General features: G+C 36.5%; 1 protein-coding gene and 1 non-coding gene across 2 annotated transcripts in view; one reads left to right on the forward strand and one right to left on the reverse strand.

Moving 5' to 3' along the window:
- Nalcn (sodium leak channel, non-selective) overlaps positions 1-21,069 on the reverse strand; it is a 326,188-nt gene that overhangs the window by 273,142 nt on the left and 31,977 nt on the right. Inside the window, exon 7 of the mRNA XM_036199902.1 lies at positions 4,443-4,597. Coding sequence (XP_036055795.1) covers positions 4,443-4,597 — 155 coding nt within the window. The remainder of the gene's footprint in view (positions 1-4,442; positions 4,598-21,069) is intronic.
- Positions 17,053-17,163, forward strand: LOC118591649. Its single transcript, XR_004945955.1, has one exon. It is a non-coding gene; the product is annotated as a U6 spliceosomal RNA (small nuclear RNA).

A 21,069-nucleotide genomic window follows, 5' to 3' on the forward strand; every position in this document is an offset into this window, starting at 1 on the left:
GTTAGTTGGCTGAATGCCTTCTGCAATGTTACATATAAGATATATTCTGCCAAAACATCTCTCACTCACCCTTGTACAAAAAAGAGTTCAAAATATAATTTAATTCCTAATAAAATATACTACCTGATAAAACTTAATTTCTAAGATGAACAATAAAAGGATCAAGACCATGAATATAAACTGTGCTGAAAAGTCTTTAAGACATATAATTCATTAAAGATAGTTGCAGTTATAAAAAGGGGGGATGAAACTAATCTTGGTGAGTATAGATAAGTGTCTATGGATTAGTTTGTCTTTCTGTTGTAATAAAACATCTTGACAAAAGCAACTTAAAGAAAAAGGTTTGTATGTATGTATGTATGTATGTATGTATGTATGTATGTATGTATGTATGTATTTACTTTTGGTCACAGTTTCAGGTTATAGTGTGGGTTGAGGTAAAGGAGTTGGTCACATCTCATCAGTGAGTCTCATTGCCAATATGCAAGATTGAGAGGTTCTCTTTCCTGATGTCATATAGATCCCAGAAGGTTCATACTAATTCCTTTATTCAAATAGAGAATCATTTTTGTCCTTGGTGTCACAACATCCATTATTTGAAGATTTATTTCTATTTTTAGTGTGTATGTATGTGTCCATATGCATGCCATTTGAGTGTGGGTGCTCAGAAAAAGTGGTTGGATCTCCTGGAACTAGAGCACATATGGTCAGGAGCTTCTCAACACTGACACTTCTGGATCCTTTGAAAGAACAGCAAGTGCTCTTTAAAAAACAAAACAAAACAAAACAAAAACAACCTTTTTTTTATGTGCATGGGTGTGAAGGTGTCAGATCCCCTGGAGCTGGAGTTACAGACAGTTCTGAGCTGCCATGTGGGTGCTGGAAATTGAACCTGGGTCCTCTGGAAGAGCAGCCAGTGCTTCTCACCATTGAGTCATCTCTCCAGCCCTAGCAAGGGCTCATAACTGCTGAGCTGTCTCTCCAGGCTCAGCATCCATCTATCCATAAAAGATAGATATGCTGCTGTGTCTGTCTCAGCTTAAGAAAAGCCAGGATATTTTCCAGAAATTTCCTATTAGACACTTTCTGAATTGTGGCATACAGTAGAGGTATTTCAAAGTTCTTATAGATGGAAATTCTTTTGCTTTTCTTCCATTTTTGATGGCCTCAGAGGAGTGAACTAGGGTCTCATGCATGCTCAGCAAGTTCTCTGCCACTGAATTATATATATTGCCCCCCTCTTTTTTTTTTTTTTGAAACAAGGTCTAAACTGCCCACTTTGGCTCTAACTTCAGATAGACTTGAACTTGCAGTCCTCCTGCCTCAGACTTCTGGATAGCTGTGATTATAGGCTAGCACCACGGGATTCACCTTGAAAACTGAATTTTGTTCCTCAGTCTTTCTGGAGTTTGGGAGATTTTAGGAATACAGAGTTTTCTTTGCTTTTTGCAATTTTCTACTTAGTCCTTTTGGATTCTTTCTGTATTTCCAAATTTGAGTTTCTCAACATCATCAATATTAACTTAAAAATTAAGTTACTTATAAGAGAAATGTACATATGAATCAAAATAAATACTTTATATGATAATCTAATTAGAACAAAGGGGAACTATGCTTCTTTTAAAATAATCATGATTACTTATGTATGTAAGTTTGTTGGCCAAACTCTAAGCATGTCTAGGCACTTAACTATGTCTTAAATCCAGGTGAATATATAAAGAGGTGGTTATACATGTCTAAAAACCCCACACCTCATTTGTAGAAAGCATTGTCTCTTTAAAAAAGAAATTTAGCATTAATTTCTTAAAATACTGCAGTGTATATCTCTACAGAGATGCCTTGTATCAGGAAGAAGTTTTCTATTTCAGTCTAAACTGGGATGGACATTTAATTATTTTTAATTAATTAATGTATTGGTTCTTTTTGTCTTTGATTTATACATGTATGGATGCCTGTGTGTAAAAGCCAGAGTTGGACCTTGGGTGTCTTCTTGTATCACTATCCACTATATTGTTTGAGAAAGGGTCTCTCAGTAAACCAGAAGATGGCTGGCCAGGAGCTCTCAAGATATGACTCATACCTCTGGGTGCTGGGTGCTGGGATTGTAGTTAAAAATAGCCATGCTGAACCACTTGTGAGTCTTGTGGATTTGAACTCAGGTCCTTTTTCTTTCACAGAAAGCACTCTTACCTACTGAGCCATTTCTCAAAGCTAAAATATTTTGATTATCATACAAAGTCAACACTTTATCATCTAACCAATAATCCAAGAATGACAATGATTTCAATCACCCTTTATCAAAAGTAACAAACATATCTGATTAAGCCTACAAAAAAATAGAAGTCTTGAGGGCTATCATTAACAAATCAGACATGTTCAAGGAAAAGAACAATAACACAACAATCTGATTTTCTATAGTGTCTCTCCATTAAATTTTTTATACCATTAGTCAATATTTATGAAGGACTCACATGAACCAGGCTTTGCAAAAGCCCTGGAGATAGGAAAATGAATGTACACTCTATGTTTTCAAAGAGTTTAAGTCCTACTGCCTAAAACAAGAGCAAGAGGATTAGTTTAACAGGAACCTACTGCCCCCAGGGAAATTCTATGCTAGACCTGATCCTCTCAAGCTCCCTTCATTCTGCCACACCCAGCACTCTTAGAGACATTCTCTTGCAAAAAGAGATTGCACCTTTTATTGATTGAGTTCTTTGTATGACACAGTACAGAAAGGTGAAGCAACTTGAACATGGTTGCACTTTGAATTTGGCAACAACTGCTGCATTTAAAATAATAATATATTTTAATAATATGGTGTAGAAATTGGAGGTATTAGTCCTGTGATGGTGGTGCACACCTTTAATCCCAACACTCAGAAGGCAGAGGCAGGCAATTTCTTTGAGTTTGAGGCCAGCCTACAGAGTGAGTTCCTGGACAGCCAAGGCTACACAGAGAAATCTTGTCTCAAAAACAACAACTAAAAACCAAAAAATAAAAAAAATAAAAAAAACAAGGAAGAAAGAAAGAAAGTTGGAGGTATTTTTGTGGAAAGATGGGTGAATGTTCCTCTCTTTGAATGTTGGTCACTCTGTGTAGGAGATATAAACTCACCTATTAAAGGCATGAACTACACTCCAGGATGCTAGTCTGGCTGATGGGTCACTAGACCTCATCCCATACAGCCTACCCAAATTTATGCATCTCATCTCTCACACAATATCTGCAGATTCTTGCTCATTACTGAAAGTCAGTATTGCCCTAAGAGGCCTCTAAGCTTGTGAAATATAAGGCTAGTTTTAAGATTACTTGTAAAGATGGATCCAGTTTGAATATAGTGACAACTGCTGGCTTCTAGACTTTTGTGAAATAGGAAACTATATGATTTGGACAAATGAAATGAATGATGAATGCCAAATAGCTACAATGTCAGAAATCAAGTTATATAACGAGGCCATATTAAAACATAAAAATGAAATTAAGAGACATTATTTAAAAGACATACCATAATGTGTTTTTCAGTCCCACTTTTGCATTATACTGTCAGAGGGTTATAGTGTGTCATTAGTTAAATAGTTTAATAATGTTAATACCTTCACAGATCTTTCCTGAAGTTCATAGTCCAGAGTTCATTACATCGTCCTGGAGCTTCTACAGACTGATGCATGTCCCTCCCTAACTATGGAATCTCCCACTGCAGTTTTGCACATCAAAGTCAAGAAAAAAACTTGACTTCCAATAGAATATAACCCTCATTCATTATTAAAAATGATTTCAATAACAATTCCCAAATTATAAAATACTTCTGTAGAACCTACTTTGGATTTAATAACTAAATATGTGCACCTGGAATGGAGTTATAAAAAACAGAGTGATGCTACTAAGTGAAAGATGCTAACTGGTAATGGCATATTTCAGCACTTAATAGAGAAGACGAAGAGAAATATTCATGTTAGTACTTTATGTTCATGGATTAGCATTTCCCATCTATGGGTTACACAGACTGGACATATCCATAAGTGCTTAATTAACAGTTTTCTGTTCTAGTTACCTTTTAGCTACTGCAGTCACCAATGCCTAATGTTACATGCTTTGAGACTTACCTTGGCTGCTATGGTTAGCTACTAGTAGAAGATAGTAAAATCTTACTTGTCTTAGAATTAGCAATCCTGAATCTTATTCATCAAGGAAATACTTTAAATGCTACAAATAAAAAATAGCCTAAATTAACTCTATGTAGATATATAATTGACTACACAGAGTCTGTATGTCACAGCCTGTAGAGCAAAATACATTATAATATATGCATAGAATTAAATTTTGTATTTGTGTTTCCTTTGTACTATTACTAGTCATAAAATGAAACACTACACAATTATACTTTCTATTTCATAAACATCATAAAATAGAAAATGAAAATATATTTTACCAGTAAGACAGACCTATCTCATTAAAGCCACTGTAGCCCAGCTCTTGCCTGCTAAGTCCCAGGTCTTCCAGGTCCATGCATTTAAATCCTGGGGGGCACTGGTAGCCTTCTTCTAGCTCTGGGGAGCAGTGTGTATCTGGAATAGCTAAGCTATTCCAGGTTACATTCCTGTGGACAGCACATGGAAGTGTTAGATATTTTGATAGTTGTAAGTATTGATTGGAATAATCAATCATTTAATTATTCTTTACCAATAACTGCTATATATGGACACAAATTAAAATTTGTAATTTGTAAGTGGCATTCACAAGAAGTAAACATTCTCAAATGGTATTGATTCATTCTCCTATAGCATCTTAAAAGAACATTACCATATATTTTCTGTGGTCTTTTTTGTTTGTTTGTTTGACTGTTTGTTTGGCTTTTGTTTGGTTTTCTTCTAATGAGAGAGAGAGAAAAGGGGCAGCTGGGCAGTTGAGGAGGTTGAGAGGATCTGGGAGGAATTGGGGGAGGAAAAACTGTGGACATAATATAATACATTGTATGAAAAAAATATTTTCAATAAAAATATATGTATTTAAATTTTTATTTAAAAAGAAGATTGCAACAAGCAAATTAGTAGAGATATGAAGGGATGCTAATTTGTATGAGACTTCGTCATTCAAAAAGCTCCTGTATTACTAAGCAAACATATAGTGATATTTTATTTGTATTGAAATGTGATTTTATTTGTATGTCAATAAAGTTGCCTTGAGGTCAGAGCAAGCCAGAGCAGAAGCTGAGCAGTAGTGGGGCACGCCTTTAATCCCAGCACTTGGGAGGCAGAGCTAGGCAGATCTCTGTGTGTTCAAGGACACAGCCAGCATGGCAGACACACGCCTTTAATCTCAATACCAATCATAGAAGACCAGGAGGTCTGTACAAACAGGCAGTGATGAGGAGGTCATGTGGCTGGGTTTACAACCAATGAGAAAACAGGACAGAAAGTTTTTAAATAGACAGGATGCACAGAAGTAGGTCTCTTGTGGAGAGGAAGAACAGCAGAAGCAGTGAAGGGTAAGGTTTTCCGCTCTTGCTCTGACCTCGTGGTTTTTAACTCTGCAATTGGTTCTGTGTTTCTTATTTAACAAGCCAGATACATTTACATTTGGCGCCCAACGTGGCAAGAATTCATTAAAAAAACACTTGCCTTGGCAGTGGGTCCGGCTTCCCGCCTGGTTGGGCCCGGCTCCCTAGCTCCAGCTTAGCCCTAGCCTAACCTGGGCCTAGCTCAGCTTAGATGATCCAACATCCAGAATGGTTTCAATGTAACTGGCTCAGAGGTTCACCCTCATGGACTACTCCATAATCCTAAAATTTTCTTTGTGTCCCCATAAGATACAGTGGCCCCCTCCAGCAGGAAATAGTTAGGAAAACTACACCCAAATTCCCAAAAAATATCAAGCTGGCTTTGGAGATGGAATTGGCTCACTCCTTCTCTAAACCCAGACATACTGCTAAAAGAAAAGGTTAAGAGATTCTTGTGTCCCAAATGAGAAGAGCCCTCTGGTGTGGGACAGAGAAAAACCTATATTTTTATTTAAAGCAGGTTGATTATAAATGCAATCTCTTTCTAAAGAAAAAAATGGGGATATGATATAGATATAATAGGATGAAAGGGTAGATTAATGAACTTACTTCTAAAGAGCAACAACTCATTTAAAATGTTTTACATTGGCATAGATTTTAGTCTATTGATACAAAGTTAATTTTGTTATACTGTATATATATTTCTACTCTTGTTTAAGGTGTTATGTTTGTATAGCTCATTTAAAATTATAATGGATAATTAAAAATAGATTAATAATTAGTCATCTATGATAATCATACTTGTAGCCATGTTAGTTAAGTCTTCTAGGAATACACAGAGATATTTCAGATAGATAGGTAATCTTCAAATACTTCAAAGACCTACAGAATATGGCATTTAAAATATTTTTAAAATTTAGACTTTCTGGACAGTGAGACATGTCTGCTCCTGGCAGCACCGATTTACTTCAGAGAAGAGGATGGGCATTGAAGACACTTCATATGGAGTTTATCTTCACCTTGGCAAAAATAGCCATTTGGGCAAGAAGCTGTTTTTGCCTGGACTGCTCGATCAACTGGACATGCAGGACCCATAGAAAGGTGACCACTGAACTTTGCTTGACAAAATGGTCCATCAGGTTCCTGCTTCGCAGAGGAAACTGCCAGACATTCTACAGGACACTGAGAGAAGTGACCAAGAGACTCTAGCCCTGTGGGCTGAAGATAGATGCCCCAACTTTACAAAGGAACATTAGGTGACTGTCCAGGCTACCAGCTGTCTCTGTATACTCTTGCAAGACTCCTGAAAAATGCTTACATCCTTCTCCCGGTTCTCAGGTAATATTATATCCTTCTGAGGTCTTTGATGTGGTTGAAGACTAGATAGTTATAGTTTCCTAAGTTATGATAAAAGATAAGTTAGATATAAAACCTTAGACTTACAAATATAAGATAGATAGGATATCTTCTTTAATATTGTAACTGTAATTCTTGCTTGATAGTTGTTTTGTTATATGTAATTGTACTATGTAAAAGTTAAAACCTTCCTTAAAAAAAAAAGAAAAGGGGAAGTGCTGTGGATATTACTCTGTGTAAATAAAGTTCTGATTGGCCAGTGGCCAGGCAGGAAGTATAGGCGGGACAAGAGAGAAGAGAATTCTGGGAAGTAGAAGGCTGGGGAGTGACACCGCCAGCCGCCGCCATGAAAAGCAACATGTAAAGACACTGGTAAGCCACAAGCCATGTGGCAAAGTATAGACTAACAGAAATGGGTTAATTTAAGATAGAAGAAGTAGATAACAAGAAGCCTGCCACAGCCATACAGTTTCTAAACAATGTAAGTTTCTGTGTGTTTTCTTGGTTGGGTCTGAACAACTGTGGGACTGGCGGGTAAGAGAGATTTGTCCTGACTGTGGGCCAGGCAGGGAAACTCTAACTACACAAACATTTTATTACTCCTCTACTTTCAGTCAACATTAAGTGATAAAAAGCTTTTTATTATATTACAAATGAGGAATCTTATAAATGATACTAGACCTTCTGGTATGTTGATTCTTGTGAAATTTAAAAAGAGAATCAGACAAATGAGAAGTTGAAGGAAGAAAGTTTATCATTTTGGCAAGAAAAAACTTAGGAGGTGGTTTATGGATAGCTCTAAGAAAACTAAAGTCTTTAAGATGGATAGTGACACATGTTTCTTCATCTTCTTATGGACAGGCTGAAAATTAAGTTGCATATGGATTTTCCTATGTGATGGATTTATTTCAGAGGTTCTTAAGTTATTAACAAAATGAGATTGAAGTTCTCATACTAAGCCTTCAAAAATGAGCCAGTGTACCAGGTGAGGTCACTTACATTGACTGTGCAGAGGTCATAGTGTGGGCCATGTAACTCCACAAAGCTTCCAAACTAGAATTTTGTTGTGGATATTGTCCACTGCATTAATGCTTCTAGGGATATTCTGAATCCCTTAAGCTTACCTTAAGCTTATGACAAACTTGAGAAAGCCATTTCTTCTTAGATAACATATTTTTTCGTTAACAAGTTCTCTATCATCTTTCTGTTTTTCTGTCTATCCATCTATCACCTATCTATCTATTGATCTATCTACCTATCATCTATCTTCTAATATTATCTATGTATCTATGTATGTATGTATCTATCTATCTATCTATCATCTATTTATCTATCTACCACCCATCACTTATCTATCAATCTATCAGCTATCAATCATCTATCTGTATGTTTATCTCATCTATCTATCATCTATCTTTCTCTCATCAGCTCTCATCATTGCATGTATGTTTTTTGTGTACATGTGCACATATCTGTATAAGTAGTGCCCATGCACATATGTTTGCAGGTGGATGGAGGCTAGCAGTCAATGCCAGTAATCATCCTCAATTATTCTCTATATCATTTTTTTTTGTGACAGGCTCTCTCACTGACTCTAGAGCTCACTGATATGGACTGGCTTTTCAGCAAGCTCCAATAATCTCATATCTTTGCCTCCCCAAACCTGAGCTTAAGGCATTCTCCTCAATGCCTACCTGTTTACACAAATGCTGTGAATCCAAACTCAGCTCCTCAGACATCAAGCAGTTTATTAATTGACCTATCTTCCCAACACCTCTTTAATAAATGCTTCCAAGTATTGTTTCCTTCCTCTTATATGACACAGTTCTCTAGAATTTAATGGATAAGTGTAATCTCTAAACTGTTTGACACATGTATGTACATTGTTTTACACACACACACACACACACACACACACACACACACACACACACATCTAATGCCTGGCCCAATACTCAGGCCCAATACTAAAAGCCTTATTGTCCTCACAGAGAATTCAGACACCACATCTTTACTCTTGTAGTCTTTGTGTTTACCTGAAAACCTGCTATTTTGTCTACACTTCTCAGTTAATAAATGGTTAAATAATCATTCAGTATCTAGTCACATTTAAAAAATATCCTTTAGATCACATTTGATGAGAAAAGAAAAGCAAGGCTCTAACTGTGAAAATTACTACTTGATTGAGTCAGAAAATATGGTTTTATGCAGAAACATTACTTATTTCTTTCACATCACATTCTCATTTGTAGACAAATGATTCATCCTATAAGTCTAATCTGATGTTATTTTAGATTTGACATCTACAAAGTCAGTGCAGAATGGAAAATGGCCCTCAGAGTTTCAGAGTGAGGTTTTTTTTTTTTTTTTTAGGTTTTATCATAGTTCTCCATTTGCTAGTCATGTGGGGAAAAAAAGGTTCTAAGGATCTCTAAATTCAGTTTCTTCATTTGATAGAAAGAAAAGCAATCTTAATGGAAAAGCATGTGTGAAAGGTACATAGAGTAACTAGGAGCCTAGCAATTCATATTATAGGCACTTAAGTAACTGTGTCTTTAAAATGATTGTATTATATAACATAAATTTCATCATATAAACACATTACAATAAAGATTTGGGTCCATGGTCCTGTAAGCATTCTGTTCATAGTACTGAGCAGCTGAAAGCCACTGTGTATATGACCTAGTTTGTCATTATTTCTATTCAAGAAAGTCAGGTTGAAGGTCATAGATGGAAAATGGACTAGCTGACCAAAACTTTTCTAATTTCAGATTTAAAAATTTAACAGCAATGTTAGAGAATGCTTTCTGTCTTTACAGAAAGTTTCTATAAACATCACTTTTCAGCTATTTGGAAAAGAAACTGGACTTGAACAGGCTTATGTGTGTATTTTGTATGAGCTATCTGGCATGTGTAAAACCTCTCTGTGCTCCATTTCTTCATCTGGAAGATGGTATTATCTTCCAGAATAAGGATGAAAATATATGGGCTCAATTATGATTCAGGATATAAAATGGGCACTGGTTTAGTTGTCAATAACTGTCATTGTCAGCCATTTGTATGTATTTATATAGACTACAGATAATAACTGTAGCTATGATACATTTTTTCTAGCTGCCTAATTTCAGGAATGGGGCATAGAATTCACCTCCTTTGCAGAGCATTTGCATTTATATTTGATAATATACATTTCAGAAGAACATTGGGAACATATTTATCACTCAATAACAGCTATTGTGCTACTATAATTAAGTTTTCAAAATATTATAGTTTGTACCTTTCTAGTTTCCTTTCTTTTTTGGCATATTTCATTGCTTCCCAATTTAAGCAGAGCACTCATAGCACAGAGTTATTATAAACATTTATTTCGCTCTAGAAGCAGTAGACTTCAATCACTTCATTTTTTCCTAAGAACACCATATTGGCATTTGTACAATGTTTTTGCTGCATTAAAACATGTAAGTAATATGTGATGATTTAAAATATATAAGAGGCTATGTATCCACTCTGCCATTTTATGTGAAGGACTTGACCATCAGGGTCATTTACCTATCTATATATTTTTAAAGCTATCTATAGGACAACCTGGAGCCAAATCATTATAATTATCAAGTAAAGACTACATTATGTTGCATAGTTAGAGATAATTAAAGCTGTAAATATGATTAAGATAAAACCTTGAGCTTGGATGATTATTCTGGATTGTGTGGGTGACCCATCCTAATTACATTAGCCATTAAATGTGGGCAGAAAGAGATGTGACTATGGAAAAAGGGTCCAGAGATCAGTATAGCTCTGTTGACTATAGCAGGTTTGTCCACATTTCTTAGATCATCCCCCTATAATTGGCTTCAACTACTGGACTCTTCTCTGAGCTTGGAATGTGGCTTTCCTTTCTTTCTTAATGACTTTCCCAGTTCATTGTCAACCAGTCTTTCATCTTAGATATCTTCTTAGAGTCTCAGAACCACATATCCATTTGTGTATTAGACCTCTCTACTTAGACCTTCAGCCCAATAGGACCCATTGAGATCTCTGCTTCTTTCTCCAGAATCCTCTTTCCTAGCAAATGAATGCACTGTCTGAACAAATAAAGAAGCTGGAGAGCTTGGAATCAGCCCTGAACACTACTTGTACTTCAAGGCTGTAAGTAACCACCATGATCTCCAAAAACACCTCTTAAATAGCTATGGTGATATATTGTGTATCCTAATAAAATTTGTCTGAAGATCAGAGTACAGAACAAGCCACTAGATTAAACATAAAGGCCAGGCAGTGGTGGCACACATCTTTAATCCTAGTGCTCAGGTGAACTGTGAGTTCAAAGCCACCCTAGAATAAGATTGACTCAGTCTAGGAGAGAAACAGGTCAGGCAGTAGTGGCACATACCTTTAATCCCAGTATTTGGGAATTATAAGCCATTAATCCCAGCACTAGGAAGGAAGTGATGCCTGGGCAGAGAAAAGTATATAAGGCATGAGGATACAGGAACTGAAGCTTTTTCAAGCTGAGGAATCCTAGAGGTAAGATGTGGCAGTGGCTTGTTCCTTTGTCTCTCTGATCTTTCAGCATTTATCCCAGAATCTGGATCCAGGTTTATTGTTTTTATTAAAAGTCCATTTATCAATTCTTGTTACAAATATCTTAGGGGCTAGGCCAGTTCTCTCTACCTCTGCATAGATAGGAACCAGCACCTACTGTCCTCTCTGAATACCCTGCATCCTATTCTTGGTTCTTTCCTTCCACTTGGTACCCAAGAGCAGATGTCATCACAGTTCTTTTAAGAGTTGAAAACTTGAACATGGTCAATAAGATCTAAAGATTCCTGAGCAACAAAAAGACAAGGAAATTATGAAGTTATGAGAATAGAGAAACCCAGAAATCTGGTTGAAACTCTTCACCAATAGAAAAGAACTCCAACACAATTAACAACTGCTTAAGGCCTTTCCCCTTCCCAAATATAATCCTACAGTTTTCTAAAAACCTCACCAGAAACTCCATTTGGAGGGAAAGAACATGTACTAACCCCCGGGGTAGCCCCAGTGGCTCTTGATTGTACTGTATCAATTATAATTCCATTTGTGGTATTTCCACAGACACCCTGCCAGACCACTTTCAAAACAGTGAGAAAAGAAAAAGAAAGTCTCTTAGTAACTTTTTAATATATAACTAGAGAGCAATCAAATAAATAATATGTATCGAATGCAAAAATATTTAATTGTGCCTCTCATTTGAGAAGCTCACATTCGCAGTTATTAGCTTATGGCTTACTTTCTGCTGCTGTCCTTTGGAAGGCCTGTATCTCTACTTGGGTACATGCAGGGTAGTCAGGGAGGACAGTAGGTGCTTATTAGTATCTATGAAGAGGTAGAGAAAACTGACCTAGCCCCTAAGATATTTGTAACACAAATTGATAAATGGACTTTTAATAAGTACCTCTCCTTCCCCTAACTCTCCCGCCTAAAGGCTATATTAAAACATCTTTTATAAAATCCCCAAGTCTGCTTCATATTGGCTTGTCTTGAAATTCCTTTCTGCATCAAAAACACAAATCCTAGGTTTGTCTGATCAAGGTCACAGGAAGATAAGGGAACTCTTAAGGCTATTGAGAGTGACAGTATAGAGCTATGTCTCTATCTCATCACCATTAATAGCCACAGGCTTCCAGCATCCTTCTTCCTAATTTATACTAATGGACCAGGGGGCCCAGCCATGGCCTTGCAGCATATTTTGACTTTCAGGTAACAGCCTGAGTGTTCCTTTATGCCACTCCTAAAATTTTGCAGATTGGAATAAAATTCCCTGCTGTATTTTCTTAAAAGTACCTCACTTTTCCCACTTAATCCAAGGACAATTCATGTTTATATGGCCATTACTTTGTTGTATCTCTTCAAAGTTCAGCTGTTCTCAAGTGTAACCTTACTTCCATATAATGCTGGACACATAGTGGGTAATAGGCAAATTTCCCTTTCAATTTATAGTATCAGGTTGTTTGGCTAAACAGCATTCTAGATGCTGGGTTTAAAGTGTAATTTTTAGGTGTGATTCACTAGACTTTGAATAAAACATGTCAACCTCCACTACATGAGTGGACTTCATCTTACTAGCCTTAAAGAGAAAACACTCAGGGGCTCCCAAGTGGAAGATTTTCTATGTGCAAATGCCTGCAACATCAGCTCCTGCCCAGTTTGCCAACCTGCCAGTCTGCTCATATGTTGGTCTGCAAATCTCCATCAAAAGAAATCTCATTTATATTCATATCATTTCAGCCAATAAATTTTTTATTTCTTGAGTAACTAATACATAATACATGTTTATAATTATTTCCTGAATGTGTCTCTCAACAATTATTCAATTTTTGGTGAATTTATTTATTCATTTGCAAAATAACTATAGAAAGAAATTCTTCAGTAAGTGCCTTTGTGTTTGTGTGTATTTTACTTCATTGCTATACCTATACATTGGCATGGATTTTCAGTGTTTTAAGTTTCAGGATTTAATAGGGTCCATGTTTCAAAATAAGTGCTGGAATCCCTCTGAGAATTTAATTATTTTTCCAAAGGATTTAATTATCCTCTTGGCATGTTTTTCTTTTTTTCTGAATTTTTAACAAAATATCCTATTTTCAAATAACATTATGTAGGAATTTAAGATCTAAGAACTTTTTTCTGAAACTATTGCTAAAATCATTTATAACAGCAACCCCAAATAATACACCAGGACTTTTCAGCTCTATGCTTTTAACTTAAGCATTAATCTTAGTGGCACAGAACATGAGAAACCAAGAATGAACGCTTTTACTGCAGTGACTAGCTAACTTAACTACTTAGAGCAATGACACCAAGCCTTTGAGCCTAGGTTTCCTCATCTGTCAAATGAGAAACTTCATAGTTATTAAAAGGTAGGATAACTTTACCCCCTTCCACATAATAGAAAAGAGGCTATGACGTGGCAGTGTAAAACCGCGTGCCCTGCTGTAGTTTCATTTTTGTTGCTGTGATGAAATTCCTTGACAAAAAGCAACTTGGGGTTTATTTGGTTAAAAACTCGAGGTTACAGTCTATCATCATGGGGGATTTTCAGGCAAGAACTCAAAACTGCTAGTCATGTAACATCCACATTAAAGTGCAGAGAGAGAATAAATACATCCTTGATTCCTGCTTAGCTAGTTACATTCATTCTTTTGTATTCAAGAGCCCCCTGCCTAAGGAATGGTGCTACCTATGGTTGGTTCAATCACACCCAAGATAATTCTCCAGAGACATGCTACAGCCCAATCTCATCTAGATAATTCCTTACTGGAATTTTCTCTTCCTAGGTGATGGTAGGTCATATTGATTCAGCAATAAAACCTAACTACCACAGTGTCAGCAGTGTGATTTAACAACCTCAAATGTGCAAGGCTCCCCAAAGCCAAAAGCATAGTTGAAGGCTTTAACATTTTGCATTATTTATTGACTTTGGTTGGAGGAATATGCACTTGCCATAATGTGAAAGAGAGGGATAGTCAATTCACTCCTGCCACTACGCAGGGCATACGGATAGAATTCAAGTCATCAGGCTTGGTATCAAGCAGGCAAGTACCATTAATTACACATTTAGCTATCTGTTCAAAATTTCCCTTTCTGGCTTTCCTTACCATCTTTCTACACTGATGTCAAACTACTACCATAGCTAATTATAATATGTTTTGTGTTGCCCTTCTGCCACCACTGTCACATATGAGCAAATGTGTTCAGCATTATTCAACCCTTTCAGAAATTGTTCAACTTTGGTTCTTAGTGGGGCCACTTTATTTGAGTGTAATGATCATTTGTTAAAGGTCTACTCCTGTACCACACTGCTTGTGAGGGATAGAGTATCTGGGAAGCTTTTCTCTCTTAAGGACTTTGCTGCTCGGTGTGAATGATAGGATACGAAAAGAGGGGCCAGCATGCAGCTGCCTTCATAGCCATAGAAGTCTCAAGGATATTCTGAAGCACAGCTTAGAAATCCTACATATATGAATGAGGTGGGACATGGTGGGTAATGGGAAAACCTTGATGTGACTTCCATGAAAATGTCAATAGACAGTAGTCCTGGCACTAAATGTGTGTTCTGTGATATGGAAATAGAAAGCCACTATGTCCATAGGAGAGAGAAAGGAGGAATTAGAGGAAGGGGGTAGAGAAGGAGAAATTTATCACCCATTCACTGACATCTGTAGTTCTTCAGTGGTTTCTCAACTCAAGAAGTTATTTAAATATAATTTCTTGTACTCAAGCAGTTGTTATCATTCCAGGCCATGTTCAGTCACATACTCAGACATTTATAGTGTGAGGAACAGAGAAGGGAACATACTTTGCTCAAACTGGCACAGTGGGACTAGTGCACTAATAACTGCAATGTAATTTCTCCCTAAGTTGTTTTTTAAAAAAAGGCCCAGAAGGTCAGAACCCACTGTTTTACATGTCAGGCTGTCACAGTATTTACTACCTAGGTTTTCAAAACATACATCTATAAGGATCCTTTACAGATAACTATTTAGTTTACATTGTTAGCACTTTGGCTCCCTGAAGACCTAAAGATACACAGGAAAATGTTAACTACTTTAATTTAATTTCATTATTTTATACGCACAGGTGTTTGGGTTCCATGTATATCTGTGTTCCAAGTATGTGCCTGTTGCCCTCCAAAGCCAGAAGATGGTGTCAGATTTCCTGAAACTAGAGTTGCAGATGTTTTCAAACTACACAGGTGCTGGGAATTGAACCTGATTCCTCTGGAAGAGCAGCCAGTGCTCTTAACAGCTGAGTTTATCTCTCCAGCCCTAATGTTGACTTCTTAATTTCTCAAATTCAACTTAATTTTTTAAGTCATTCACAGAGGACAAACTGCATGTATTTTAGAAGTTGGAAATTTCCAAGAAGTTGTTAAAGAGGCAAAGGAAATATCTAATACAATGAATTCATAAGCAACAAAGATACTATACAACTTAGGGGATTTTTGTTATTTATTATATCAGCATGCTTTTGTTTATACTGACATTGTTGGTTCTAAGAAGAAAAAAATCAGAACATAATTATAATAAGTCCATGTGAAACAACTATACACATGTGCACATCCATTTTCATAGATGCACACATACACACACACTTTTGCACCAAAGACAATTGTGAATATGTACTCTGATACATCATGTCATATTTTCCATGTTCTTAGGGGCAGGAAGAAAAGAATATTCATATCTTGATGACAGCTGAGCCCTGAATATGAAGGTGGTCTCTGTCATTTACATGGGCCTACCTAGAATAGTTACCTAACTTTCCAGTTCATTTCAGAGAATCATCTGGCTTCCTGTTCACCTCTACTTAGTCTCCCCATTGGGGAAATAATTTAAAAGCCATCTCTGAACTGGCCTGGCTTGTTCTCATGCTGGAAGCTTTGGAAAACTAATCCCATCCTGGAAAGCAAGGTTCTAATTTGCAGAGATAAATTATTTATTGATTGTGATTTTTGGACTTTTAATGGAGCTGTCTAGACATAGTGGGACTGCAAAACAAGGTAAGTCATGTGAGTGGGAAATAATAGTGACATCATTTCTTCTTAATAAATGCAGATGTGGCATGTTTTGCAGGAAACAGTTAAACTGAAAGTTTTGACATGAATTTTTCAATTTCTTTGTTCATTCCTAAATAGTCCAGTAAGTAGAGCTATGGAAAAAGTTGAGTGTTTTCTCAAGTATTTTTACTATGAAATATAAATTACAATACATTATGTAAAGACATATATGAGTCATCTCATTACCTTGTTACATCTGAAATCTTAAACAATTCTGCCATTTCCCACATTTGCTCCCTACTACATTGTTGGTTACTGTGCTGATTTAGAAGAGAGAGTGTGTGACAGGAGCCAGGAAGCTGCAGCTGAGTCATGACCATGTAAGGAGAAGCCAGGAACAAATCAAAGTAGAATCAGAGAAGGAAAGCATCAGGATGCAGTTCCCAAGCAGGCCAGCTTCACACTGGCCATGTATGTCTGCTCTGCAGTCACAAGGCAGTCTGCCCTTCTCGACATGGTTAAACAGCAGCTCTTCTGCTTCTGCTTTGGAACTAGATCCAGAGTGAGTCATGATAAAAGACACAAAGCCTGTGGAAATGATACTCTAGCTTTATCATTTTTCTATTTTTACTCTTCTATCCATTAAAGATCATCTTTTGTGCTTTCTTCAGCAGCACGTATACTAAAACTGGAATGATTCAGGAAGATTAACACGGCCTCTGCACAAGGATGTCATGCAAGTTTGTGATGTGAAGCATTCCATGTGTTTAAAAGAAGTCATGTTTTGTTAGCAGAATTTGTAAGACAAATTTAATTTTTTTCTTTAGTGTACTTAAATTCTATTTGGATCAGCAATATCAAATTTCCTCAAATCCAACTTTACATTTTTTCCAGCACAACTCTTTAATGATAATATATAAAATACTGCCAGGCTCTATAAGCTGCCCTAAGGAAAGATGACCCTTCCAGAAGCTTCTTAAGATAAAACATGAAGCCATTAGTAATGTTCCTGAAATAGTAGAGATAAAGGAGAATTACCCCGGGTATCTCTGGTGCATGGCACTTTACCTCCTCCAGCAAATGGTCCAGCCAGCACAAAGAAACACCTAAACTCTTGGTTGAATTCTGCCCTCTCTATGAAAAATTTTATATATTTAACATTTACATGTACTTGCCCTAAAGCTATTCTAATTGCCTCACTCCTGGGAATAAAATTTCATTATTTTATATGAAACCATGAATAATTTTTTCCCTTCTCAGGGATAATAATAAGGTGTCAGGTAAGTGTTCATCTTTTCTATTTCACCTGCTTCTTCATATTTGCAGGTTCCCCTTTCAGCTTGCAGCAGATGTCTGCCACCACACTGGCATTTGCAGTACCTGTTTCTGCCACAGGCCATTGCCCTTTTCAACTTTCTTTAGGAAATGAGCTGTTTTGCTTAGTCAAATCTCATTACTCTTTCCATAATTGCCTTAGATTGCAGTTCATTATCAGAGAAGAATCTCAGCCTTGACTGGTAATGTTGCTGAAGACAGGGCTAAGGTGTCCTTCTATATGCTTTAAAGAAATGCATATCATTTAAAAGTAAAAGTGCATGCAACTAATACCTCACTCTTTATCCTTTTTGCCTCACAGATTAAACAAGAAACATTCCAAAGTTCAATGGTGAGACCTTAGATACATAGCCTTCTGTTTGAAAGATTTCTCATTATCAAGAAGATAGTATGTGCAAGTTAATTAGTCTAAAGTCAGAAAAATTGAGGAAAAATAATGAGTACGAATCTAGAGATATTCACATCACTTAGCAACACTGATTACTTAAGCATAACCATAGCTATTGCTTGACTGAGCATGTTTTACTAGATAAAATGAATTGATATTGCTTTTATATGTGTACCTGTGTGTATACATGTCCACATGTGTGGGGCACAATGAGTGCTTGTGTGTGTGCATGCACGCGCATGCGTGTGAGAGTATAGTTTGACATTGGGACTCTTCCTTGATTGTACTCCACTTTATTTATTGGACGAAGTCTCTAACTTGAACTAGGAACTTACCAGTACAGCTAGTCAGTCTAGCCAGACCCTGTCTGTGTCTTCCGTGTGCTGGGATCAGAGGTATACCACCATGACTTTCTGGCATTATCATGGGTTCTGGGTATTAGAACTCTGGTCAAGTTTATACAGTAAAGACTTTACCTACTAAGCCATCTCTCAAGGTCAATATTAATGCTATTTTAATTGACAAATTGCAGCTGTGCTTTATTTTTTAGCACAATATCACTCACACATACATAATGCATGAGAGAATCAAGCTAATTAACCATCATGTCCAATAATGTTTTTGAAGTAATATGTTTGAAATATACTTTCCAAATATTTTGAACTAGCAATTCATTATGACAGGCTATACTCATGTTGCTGAGGATGAGTTCTCAAACCTTATCCTTCCCATCTGGCTGAAATTTTGTGTTCTTTATCAGCAGTTGTCTCTTCTCTCACCCTGCTAACCTCCAGTCTCTGATACACATCATCTTTCTTGTTACCTTCATAAACCAACTTTTCTACATTTTATACATAAATGTGCATGTGCATGGCTTTTTTCAGTTAACGTCATGCTTTGTAGTTTGTTCATGTCACTAGAATGAGCTGGGGATGCTGTGAATGTGTTGCTCTGATTGATTGATAAATAAAATGCTGATTGGCCAGTAGCCAGGCAGGAAGTATAGTGGAGGTGGAATAAGGAGAGAGGAGAATTCTGGGAGGTGGAAGTCTGAGTCAGGAGACACCAGCCCACTGTCCAGGGAGCAGCATGTAACAGGCACACAGGTCAAGCCATGGAATATATAGATTAACAGAAATGGGTTGAGTTTAAGTGTAAGAGCTAGTCAGCAATAAGCTTGAGCTAATGGCCATACTGTTTATAAATAATATAAGCCTTTGTGTCTTTACTTGGGTCTGATCAGCTGCGGGACTGGTGGATGAGAGAGATTTGTCCTGACCACCAGCAAGCTGGGACACAGAAAAACTTCAACTACAAGAATGAAAGGGAATTTTTCTTGCAACTGGATGTTCTGCTATCCTTTATGAAGTTCTTTGTGTTGACTTCTATCTTCAAGATAATGGGGTGAAATGGGCCCAATGTTTACATTTCAAAAGGCCTTTTAGTACAAATTTAGTGACAATCAGTTCTCAATACTTGGCATACCACAGAGATGGCCATGCAGACTCAATGAAGTGACTTACAGGTTTGAATTGAGGAGACATTAATGCCTCTTCTCAGTAGGTACTGAAGTTCATGCACTGTTTAAATATCATTCAAACTTATCCCTGTGTATTTGTGTTACAGTTGGTCTTCCAGAACAATACCTAATTTACAACTGTCACACCAGGACTGTATTTATGTATTTACAGATATATATGTGTATATATATATACACATATGAATGTAACAATAATTAATGAAAAAAGAGGCCATGAATTTGAGAGAGAAGAAAGAGAAGTATAAGAGGATTTGGATGGGAAAAGGGAGGGTTGAATAGCATAATTAAATTGTAATCTCAAAAGTAAAAGAAATAATTAATAAAATATTTCTCATTCTGCACCATCCCCACTTCTTACTTAGCTACTTTCCCTGTTCCTCACTTTGGTAGTTATTATCTCTCACCCACACAATATTTTTTGGTATTTTCTTACCTACCTGTGAAACAATCTAGACATACCCAACAGCCTACTTTGAAATATAAAAAGTATAACTACAGAATTTTCTTCCCTGTGTTTGTCTCTTCCCTCACCCACATAGCCAACTCTCATATTCTTAACTTTCTTCAATTTTCCTGCTCCACATGCATAATAATTCACTGCTTTTGTCTGCTTTAAACATAGATTTTCTATTTTTGACCATTTTCCTCTCCCACATTTAGTGACTTACTTTTCTTTATTTGCTTATTTTCACTTTCTTGTCAATTTGGGTTATGTTACCTTTATCTAAGTAAAATATTCTTTCAATCATGCCTTATATAAATGATTAATAAGTATTAATTCTGTGCTAGAATCCCAGAATTATGGATAAAAGACATAATGCATCCATAAACATTGATTAAATGTTGCCTTATCAACCTTGCAAAATAATGAGAAAAACAAGACAAGCAATAAGTAAGCAGGAAAGAAGAAAGACAAAGTTGTGGAAGAAGCAATAAAGAGGAAGAGGAGAGGAAGAAGATGAGGAGGAAAGGTAGGAGGGAAGGGAGAAGAGTGGAAGGAGGAGGAGGAAAAGGAGCTCTGAGTACTACTGGTAAGATGTCCTATATTGAAGTGAACTACGTCCATTACAAACAATTAACTGTCAAATAAACGATTTATGCAACAGAATAATAGAGGATGAAAATGACTAAAACCTATTATATCCATGAATAAAAACTTTAAAGAATACTAAATAAACAAATATCCAAATACTGAAATCTTTATTACTAAAATAATAAACAATAAAAATAAAAATTTTGATACTTTCTGATGCATTATTTATGAATAAATTAGAAAAAATTTTGTCTGTAAAACTTCAAATAACAACATATACAAAAGAAAAATTATTTCCCAGTGCCAAAGTACAAATGCAGAAGGAGCACATAGTGGGAACAGCAGGAGAGTGGCTAGCAACACGGAGATCTGAACAGGA

The sequence above is a fragment of the Onychomys torridus genome, chromosome 9 (assembly GCF_903995425.1).
Source record: "Onychomys torridus chromosome 9, mOncTor1.1, whole genome shotgun sequence".
NCBI classification, from domain to species: Eukaryota; Metazoa; Chordata; class Mammalia; order Rodentia; family Cricetidae; genus Onychomys; species Onychomys torridus.